Consider the following 10227-nt stretch of genomic DNA (forward strand, 5'->3'; position numbering starts at 1 on the left):
TTTTATCTTATTTTACTTCTTTTTTTCTTATATATACATCTTTTCTTCTTTCTTTTTTCTTTTATTCTTTTTCTTTTTAAGCATTTTTCTTTTTTAATATTTATGCTTTTTTTACATATATATTATTGTTAATTATCTTATAAACTTATGTAATGTATTTAGATATATTTATGGTTTATATTTTTTTAATCTCTTTTTAAGATTTTTAGAAATTTTAATTAAGCCTATATTCAGCTCTGGGAAGGTTGGGGGGATGGAGTGGGAGGGTTGGGGTGGTAGGGTAGGGTTGTTTTTTGTTTTTTATCTTTTCTTTTCGTTATTTGTAAAAATTTTAAAAATTTTCAATAAAAAAAAAGAAGTAGAGTAGGGTCACAAACTTCTCATTGTAACCAATATCTGGTTAGATAACAATAAATATCTGGTATAGTATTTACTATTTTACTAGATTGTTTACATTGCCTACAGTCATTTTCTGCACGATATACCATAAATATGAATGAATGGATGGATGAATGAATGAATGAACGAATATACAATACCTCACAAATCCTATTATGGCTTAACATGCTGAATAAACTTTTAAAAATGGACATGTATCCCAATATCAGTTTCACTAAAGTTATCCTTTTTATATCATAAATTCATAAGGATTCTTCTTCCTGATTTCTAACTGATGCAAGCAATCATTTGGTTCACACATCATATAAGACCATAATTTATTTACACTACTAAATAAACCACCTTTAGCACACAATGGTTTAGTGTGCATTAAACATTATTTGGTTTTGGCTTTAGTATACAATATGAACTTAGTCACTAGCTCATATTTCAGAAGACAAAATTTGTTTAATAACACTGATACCATTAGCATAACCTACAAGTTAAAGTACAACTGCAGATAGTTCTCAACTTGAAATCATAACCGAGCCCAAAATTATGGTGATGAGTACAGGCAGCACATGATTGGACCTGATTTTGACATACAATAGTTTGCAGCAGTTATTAAGCAAACATAGTGGTTGTTAAGCAAATCCATTTTTCCTAATAGACCAGAAATATTTTGCTCCAGAAGTCAGAAGCAAACACTGGAAACCAGCAAAAATGTCACAAATTGGCTACTGGATGCTGCAAATTGCTGTAAAAGTGAACTGGCTCCAAGTTCCCAAAATGGAATCATGTGAATGTGAAGGGCAGTCAGTTGTTGTAACTTCCAAAACAAGTTAGCTCAGGGGGAGGTTTGTTGTAACATGAAATGGTTGTTAAGCGATGATCGTAAGTTGAGGACTACCTGCACCCCAAGAAGAACTGAATTCCTGCCTGGGGACAGATTGTTGAGATAGTACAACATTAATAAGCTTTATTTTTTAATTCACTGATTGTATGAACCGTAAGATAACCATATTTCAAGTAGAGGGATGGATCCGAAGCGTTTCTTGCACTGAAGGAACCAATGGTTGTTCATAGCACAAATTTTCCTTCCTCTGTAAATTTTTCTCTATTCTGTTCTGGAGGGTCTTTGAGGAGGCACTAGGAGGAGAAAAGTTGACACTGCACAGAGAATTCCGCTCACATAGGTAAGATTCATGAATTAAACTAAACCATAATTTGTTGAAAAAACTACAATAGCTAGCTTCTTTCATAATATCCAGCTACAGTTTACATGCAATGAATGTTTGCACCTAACACTAAACCAAATATAAAATACATTACATCTCTGTGCCATGCATGAAAACAATTATTGCAGGCAGTTTTCTTTATTCTTTCATCAACAACAGAAATTTGAAACAAGAAACTAAAAAAATGTGGACTAAAGATCAAACAAGCGAACAAAGTAATGCCTTTTATACCTTAATAATTCCAGTATCATATTTATTTGGATTTATAGTTAGCTCCATTTGGGATGCTCAGAGCTGTTAGCAAATGCAAGGGTCAGCAAAAACAGTAAGATTTATCTAAGACATTTAGATTTCTCCAGTTTAACTCAGAGCCCTATAAATCAATGCAGTAAAAAGAAATGAGTCATAATGCCCCCATAGCAATGCCAAGAATAACACGACTGTCTTATTAGGGTGGCCATCCATCCTATTTTAGCTCTCCTACCTCCTCCGACTCCCTTATGCCCTCTAACATGGCAAATCTGTCACATCCTGTCAGCTAAGTCTCTAACACTTCAGGATTAAGCTAATACTGTTAGACGTCCATGTCCAATCCACTTACAGACATTTTAGATGCTCCAAAAGCAGCAATGTTTAAAGCCCCAAGCCCTGTGAGGTGGTAGCATTTTGGATCATAACAATCAACTATACAACCATCAGAATAAAATGTTGACTCATCACATAGGGTAGAGTAAAAGCTAAATGTGGATTGCCATCTATGAAGATCTAAACAGCTCAGAGGCAAACTGTGCTTTACATAATCGCCCTATATAAACAATTTATCTGTATTTTAGGAACTCCATTGGGAGCCCTTTTTTACATTTGACTATTGACCCTATATTGGTGGGTTCTATGGCAGCATCCTGCCTGATGAATTGATGAACACAATTCTGCACCTTTGCAATTAACAAGTACCTGTTTTAGGACTACAGCCTTCATCTCAAAGGACTCCAAGATCAACAGAACAGCTGAAATAGCATTGCTACCAATCCATAAAGAAATACTCTGCTCCACATTGAAAAGCATGATGACATCTGTGAAGACCACATACAACAGCAAACCATTCATTGGCCCAAGATGTTCACAGCTCTGACAGAAAGAAGTTGCAGACATCACAATAAATTCCAATGCTTTCTGGATTTCCTTAACTTCCAAGTATTTCCAATTAACTGTGTCTCCTTCATTTCTTATTTGATTTGCCCCCCTCCTGTTACAATACAGTGACTTCAGCACAATTGTCAATAGTTGCTTAGAATATCTCATATGGGCACAATCATTCATAATGTCTGTTCATAACAGAATCAACACATTCAGAATCTATATGACTGTAATAGTAGAACATTGTCCCTTTAAATGATTAAATCACCATTTCCAATAGGAAGAGAATACAGGACTGAGACAAGATTTTTTGACAAAGAAAGATCACTAGCTGATTTGGAACAAGGACACTGCTAGCAAGAGAAGGGTCAAGCATCCCTTTTCTGCTCCCAATCACCTCTCCCATACAAGCTTAATATGTAATAATATGTAATATGGGCTCAAGTGATAGGATACAGTGGACATTGCCTGATTCTGCAAAACAAAGGAGGATCAGATTTATTTTCCAGGCTCACATACTTCAAAGATATTCTGCTTGCATGTGTACCGACTGTGTCTTTGTTTTAGATTTTTTTTCTCAAGATATGATTTGAGGTTTATCTTTTTGGTCACTGTCCTAAATGTTTTGCATAACTAGCAACTGTTATAATATCTGAAAGGGTAATTAAATAAAAGCATACAACTTTTATCCAGGAAAATGGTCTCTGGGCAGGAACATTATCAAGTTTATGTTTTGAATGTCACACACAGCACCCTGCAAGTATTTCCTTATCACTTATAAAGGTGTAGAAAAAATGTTTAATTTATTCATCAAACTGCCCATCTTGCCTGCGTGATTCTGGGAGGTTTACAAAAAGAAGCCATACAACCACACAAAGACACATAGTTCAAAGCCAAGTCAGAATGAAAACAAAGGCTAAAACGTAAAAAAAAGGAAAAAAAAGTCCTGATTTTTCTTCCAGAAGTCTGTTCTGGGCCTGGGCAACAAAAAATTAGCTATCGGTTACACTGAAGTGGTGCGAACCGGCTGAATCCCACCACTACTCTATACTATACTGTACTTCTGCTTAGCATTTGTGAGGAGGGATATCTGTATAAAAGGGAAAGGCTTCACCTAAATTTAGGGATCAGTGGAAGATCCCTTGTTCTCTGATTAGCCATGATGCTCATTTCTGTACAAAAAACTCCCAAGCCATCTGTCCTTCTTCTTGCACTTTTAAAATAAGGAGGAAGAGGACTGAACACAGAAATAGCAGGAAGAGAAAGACATAAACTATGTTCACACAACACACCCATAGCTCAATTGATCTATTTTTTGTAATCCACATGAGGGTTTTTGTTTGTTTGTTTTGCCTTCATGCCATTCTTATCCTCTGGTGATTGCATTGAAATATTCTTGGCAGAAATGATTTGCCAATGCCTCCTCCCTTGGACCAACAGAAAACAACTGGCTGAAAGTACCGGTAACATAAATTTTGCATTTAGTACCCTTTCTTTTGTTACCACTTCCCTCCTCTTTGGAGTATTGTATTGTTTTTAATTTAAAGAGGTAACATTGGAACTGAATTACCTGTTTTTGTCCGATATACAGTTAGTTCCAACAACAATCTCTGGGCAGGAATATTATCAAATTTATATTTTGAATGTCACACCCAACACTCTCCAAGTATCTCCTTACCACTATCTCTCTCACACACACATTCTTTTGTGATAGTCACTCCTATATGACTATAAAGGTGTACAAGGGTTTATTTATTTATTAATACATTTATTTATTTTACAGTATTATTATTAATTTTATTAATACATTTATTTATTATTTATTATTGGTCATAGATCAGCATAATAAGGGTGAAAAACAGTTTAAAAGCTAAAAAATATAAAATACACAAAATTAAAAATTATTTTAAAAAATTAAAAAGTATATATATATATATATATATATATATATATATATATATATATATATATAAACCTTATAAAGAATTATTTTTGAGTGACTCTGGGTGGTTTACAAATAAAAGCCATACAGCCATAAGAGTTATAGTTAAAAACAAAGTTCAAAAAACAAAACAAAGGTAAAATTCTCAATTCACCAATCATCCCCACAGTTGCATTAAATAAATACACAATGCATGAATGAAACAGCCCTGCATCTTTCAGGCTGTAGCTCCTATAACAAATGTTTCATTATAAAAAAAAATCACAGAAAAATGCAAGGGTAGAGAGATTCAAAAGGCCACTCCTACAGGTACTATTAAGCCCATCAAGGGCATTTGTTTGCTATGTTACTTCAGCATGGAAAGCCTTCTTTTGAGTGTGATACTGAAGATTTTTTTTTCTTTTTAAGAAATGCAGGCATCATCTGTTTAAGATTATAGTCCCTCAGAAAGCACCTTCTATCCCAATTGGTGGAAGAGAAGTTGCTAAATGCTAACAGCCAAGCAGATACTACAAACTGATTCCAGCTGCTCTGCCTGCTGAAAAGGCAAGCACATATTTTCAGTACAAAAATTGAATTCACGTTAGCATTGACTTTGCAATGTTCTTTGGGAGCAATTAGTAAGTAATTTGGGGAACAGAGACATCATTACAGGCTTTTTTTCCTTTTCCTTTAATTTCCAATCTGCTTAACCAGAACTTCACCTTATCTTCAATGACCAGCATATATATCATGGGAAGACTAAGTGGCTACAGGTACATGGACCAACCTGTTCTGGAGACCTACCAACAAGCTTTGAATGAGGTTGCATTTTCCTAGACAGTTCCAGTGTGCAATTGTGGGGTGGGGGGATTTTTTGCACTCACAACTTCTGCTTGAGGAAAGAGGATGTCTTTGCACAGATTCACCCCATTAGATTTCCTACATTGAGAGACCCTATTCACAATCAGTTATATTTTATATCAGCTACAATACCACAATACATAGGGCTGCTCTTGAGGTCCATTCAAGAGATACAACTGGTCCAGAATGCAACAGTATGCCCCTTGTGCAACTATGCAAGTTATATTAATTATCAGTATAAATGTAAGTACAATTCTGGGTCCTGGTTATCATCTATAAATGACACAGAGCCTAGATATTTGCAGGATTGCCTATCTCCCATTGTATCTGCTCATCCAGTAAGCTCAGACTAAGTTGATATACCATAGGTCCCATCTATTAAGCAGCAACATCTTATGGGGCCTAGGTTCTCTATTCTTCTGCCTCCCTTGAAACAACATGCTCCCCTCAAATTCACACAGCCCCATTCTTGGCTGCTGCAAGAGAGGGCTGAAGACCTGGCTCTTTACACAGGCACCCGGTGAACCTGTTAGTGCAGGGGTGTCCAACCTTGGCAACTTTAAGACTTGTGGACTGAATTCTTCAGCCAGCATGATTGCCACGGTTGGATACCCATGTCTTAGGGATAGCTACCAATAAGAGTGAGTATGTTCAAGGGTTGTTTTTCCCTTTGCCATGGCTGTTGGAATCTTGTTTTAAATATTATTTTGCTTTTAACCCATTAGTCACGCAAAGCTATGCATGAATAGGTGACTATACAATTTGAAATTATAAAATAAATAAAATTATAAAGTTATATAAATACAGTTTGGAAATACGGGATTTTACTTTCACGTACGTGGGAGTTCCAAGTTATTCTGTGACATAAATATACTTTTGATGAACATTAGCCAAAAGGCTTCAGAATGTTTAATAAGAGCAGTATCCTCCTATTTAGTATTTTTCAAATTAATTGAAATTGAGTCAGTCTATAATCTAAGCTGAACAAAAGTTACTACTCTAGTAAGCAAGAAAACGGTAACCATCCATCCAGTAAATATTACTCTGCTCAGCCCTGTTAACATACAAGACGGGGACTTCTGCAATAGAAGATCAAAAAAAGGATAGTTGTTTTCAATTATAGGTGGAGCCAGCATCTTGACTTTTCTGACTCCCAACAACCCTACTTCATGTTAATATAAAGAAATTAGATGGATACAATTACATACTAAATTCAAATTGACTTACCATCTTGTATACACAGTATATCATATACAATATAGCACTGTAAGAAAATTCTACCTCTTACCGCTCATATTGGTTCCTACTTTTATCTAAGTTCCTGTTAATGTTGTAAGGATGCCAGATCATCGCATCCCTAAACAGCTCTTCTATGATGAGCTGTCTCAAGGAAAGCGATAGCATGGGGGACAAAAGAAGCGATACAAAGACACGTTGAAAGCCTCTCTTAAGTCCCTGGATATTAACACCATCTCTTGGGAACTTGTGGCGCATGATCGACTGACATGGCGCACCTTGGTGTACCAGGGTTGCCAGACATATTAACAAAGAAGGACAATCTTGGCACAAGAAAAGCGAGCACTCCGCAAAGCCAGAGCTGCAAATGCTGAAGTAACAGTGTCTACATTTCTTTGTTCAGTATGTGGCAGAACATTCCGTGCTAACATCGGTCTTATTAGCCACCTACGGACACATCGTTGATGGCCCATAACCCACAAGATGTCAAGGTCTTCATCGAAATCGATGGACGAACAACATTGTATTGTATTGTATTGTATTGTATTGTGTTGTGTTGTATTGTATTGTATTGTAAGCCATCCAGTAAGATGGATAGTAAGATGAGCAGCATATAAATATAAATAACATTCATTGACTTACCACATCTATCTATAGATAAAGATGCTTGTTTAATTGCTTTTTTATCTTAAGAAAAGAAACTACCCTGATTTTAAAAGATGAGATTTTGGGATTAGTCGCAAAAGGTTTGAATGTTCTGCCAGTTCCCTTTTGTTTTGAATTATGCTATCCTGATGGGAAATAGTCTTCAAAACATGTAATTAAATATAATGAACAGAAATAGGGTTTTAGATATTGTTCTAAAGATAGAAAAATACATGGCTCCTGAGAATCTCTTTATAAATTGTTTATCGTCACTAAAGTAGCTGTAGTTTCACAGCAAGTCAACTGAAAACTTTATTTTATATTTTATTAAAACTGAAACTGTTCCCAGGTAATCAAGCAAAACAGAAATATACGAACTAAGTGAACAGAAGATTGGTCCTATTAACCATGAATTTGGAATACACAATACAGAATTCATATTCTGTATTGTGGCATATAGAACTATTCCTGTCAGCTATGTCAATGTTACAAGGCTAGCATACTGTAGATACTTTTTCCCCATTTGCTTCCATTGGCCCTTCTGCTATGAATTTCCAGGATGACCAGAGGCTAAAGAAAACAGGGATGTCATACATCATTGCAGGATACACATATAATATCAGCTGCACATCTCTTTGCATCTGCTCCCCAATATTTTTTCAATAGGCTGATAATTTAACAAAAAGTGCTTTTTCCAAGGTTAACTGACCAGTAAATGGTCAGAAAAGATCCTTCTGCCTTAACCCAGCTAATTGTTGCAGGCACAAAAGTATGTTAGATACGCACAACAGGTATGCAAGATCTTTATTCCATTTCAATTACCTTTATTAAGGTTTGCTTTCTTAAACTACTATTAGTACTATTACTACAATAGTAAAAGAAGAAAAGCTCCACCTTTGGAAGAATATATGCCTATGAAACTATCTATCAGCAGTTGATGATGGATTAAAGAGAGAAGGATATTGACAGTCTTGCCTGCATCCAATACAGCATTTGTTGTTTTAGAAATTAAATTCCCCCTCCCATCAATACCAGAGCTCATCTCATTAGCAGCGGGGATGGTTAAATGTTACATCAAAAGACTGATGGGGTATTTTAGAATGCAATCAGCGCACTAACAAGAGTATGCAACTATATAGGCAGGCATGCCAAGTGGCACAGGACAGACAAGAATTTGCCAGGAGGCCTCTTAATGGGGGGGGGGGAGAGAGGAGGATCTCAATTTAGGGCCGCGCGAGAATCCTGTTCTTTTCAAGCAAGAATTCCCAAAGAGAGGCTGCCCGAACGAAAAGCAGCTTTAGCAATAAGCGCGATGCCATGAATGTCACTATTTCAATCCAGCCGCTGCCGCCGCAATCCCCGCGCAGGAAAAAGAGGAGGCGTAAAACAAAACAAACAAAAAAAAACCACTCTCCCAGCAACCAGAGCTTTGCAATAGGCGACGTGCAGGGAGGGTCATTCTCCTGGCCCTCAAAACTCTCGGGAAACTCCTCGGCAGCCACGGAAAACACCGTCACGGGAGCAGCCCCACTGGCACAGAACGACGGGACGGCGGCGAAAAGGGCGCATGAGGGGGATTACAGCAAGGGTCCCGCCGCTCGCCTAGCCTAGCCTAGGGTTGCAGCCGCCGCTCGCGCTTCGCTCGCCCGGAGTTGGAGCGCGCGCAGCCCTGCCATGCGGACTCCCCTCAAACCTCCCGCATGCCCCCCGCGCTCGCTCCGCCTTACCGGATTTCGGGGGATATCTGTAGAGGGAATTGGATGGGACATCCACCTCTTCCACTCCGGCATTCTGCCGGCTGGTGAGCGCTCCCATGCTTCAGGCGTAGTGGCAACGGGCATCCGGGGTTGGGGAGGGGGAAGGAGGAGGGGGGGGGGCCGGCGGCTTCCCAGCTGGCACCTTCGCCCGCCGAGCTGGAGTCGGCAGTGGGACACGCGGGTCAGTCGTTCGCTCCTCCCGCCACGGCGCTGCTCCCTCACTGAGGAGGCTGCCGCATTGACTTTCCTTCCGCTGCTGTCCCCAGAAGGGTGGCGGTGCCTACTGCTCCCCGGCCGGGGAGGGAGGCAGCCATTTCGCCCCTCTCCCCATCCACCACTTTTGCCAGGAACACCACCAGGTTGAGGAGAGCCGCGCTAGTGGCGGTCCTTTGCGGAGCACTGCAGCCGCCAAGCCGGGGGGAGAAAAGGCGCGCGCGGGCTTCCCCGCGCAGCAGCAACTAGCTCTGATCGAGCGGCGGGCGTCGCTGCTACAAGTGCAAGAGGCAACCCCAGGAGCAGCAGCAGCGGTGGCGGCATCTCCGCTCACTGCAGTAGCTTTGCGAGGAGCTGGGCGCCGCCTTGACGTTGGCGGTGGCGGCTCCGTCCTCCAGCCAATGGGGGCAGCCACGAAAGGAGGCTGCCTGCTCAGCTGCCAGCCCGGCGGCGGTGGTTTCGCGCTCCCCCCCCCTCACCCCCGGTTCCTTGCCCCCTCAGTTTCTTTCAGTTATCATCCCAAGTTCACCTTGGAACAATTTTTTTTTTTTAAAAAAAAAAAGCCCTGTTGGAAAGGCGGCGGAGAAATGCTTCGAGGAACAGCTTATCAATTAAAGCAGAGGAAAAGTTTGAAGAGACTATTAACACCGGAAGCTTCCCGTCATCGGTTCTCAGGCGCCTGCCTGGAATTACCTTGGTTCGTCTCATTAACAAAATGAAATGCCAGCCGCAAGACGGGAAGAGAGGCCCGCTAGTCCGGCTGTGCCAAGACAGGAAGGAGCCTTTTTGAACAGAATGTCGTTGTTTTCCCCGTTTCATACAGTTATGGAGTTGCTGC

General features: G+C 39.6%; 1 protein-coding gene across 3 annotated transcripts in view; it reads right to left on the minus strand.

Annotated features, from left to right (window-relative positions):
- RNF157 (ring finger protein 157) overlaps window positions 1–9847 on the minus strand; it is a 93092-nt gene extending 83245 nt beyond the window's left edge. For all 3 annotated transcript variants that reach the window (XM_039327999.1, XM_039328003.1, XM_039328002.1), the window contains exon 1: window positions 9147–9847. In XM_039327999.1, the coding sequence (XP_039183933.1) occupies window positions 9147–9234 (88 nt within the window). In that variant the 5' untranslated portion in view covers window positions 9235–9847. The remainder of the gene's footprint in view (window positions 1–9146) is intronic.
- Between the last annotated feature and the right edge of the window lie 380 nt (window positions 9848–10227).

This window comes from Crotalus tigris, unplaced genomic scaffold, assembly GCF_016545835.1.
Source record: "Crotalus tigris isolate CLP2741 ecotype Arizona unplaced genomic scaffold, ASM1654583v1 scf7180000024370.6872682, whole genome shotgun sequence".
Classification (NCBI taxonomy): domain Eukaryota; kingdom Metazoa; phylum Chordata; class Lepidosauria; order Squamata; family Viperidae; genus Crotalus; species Crotalus tigris.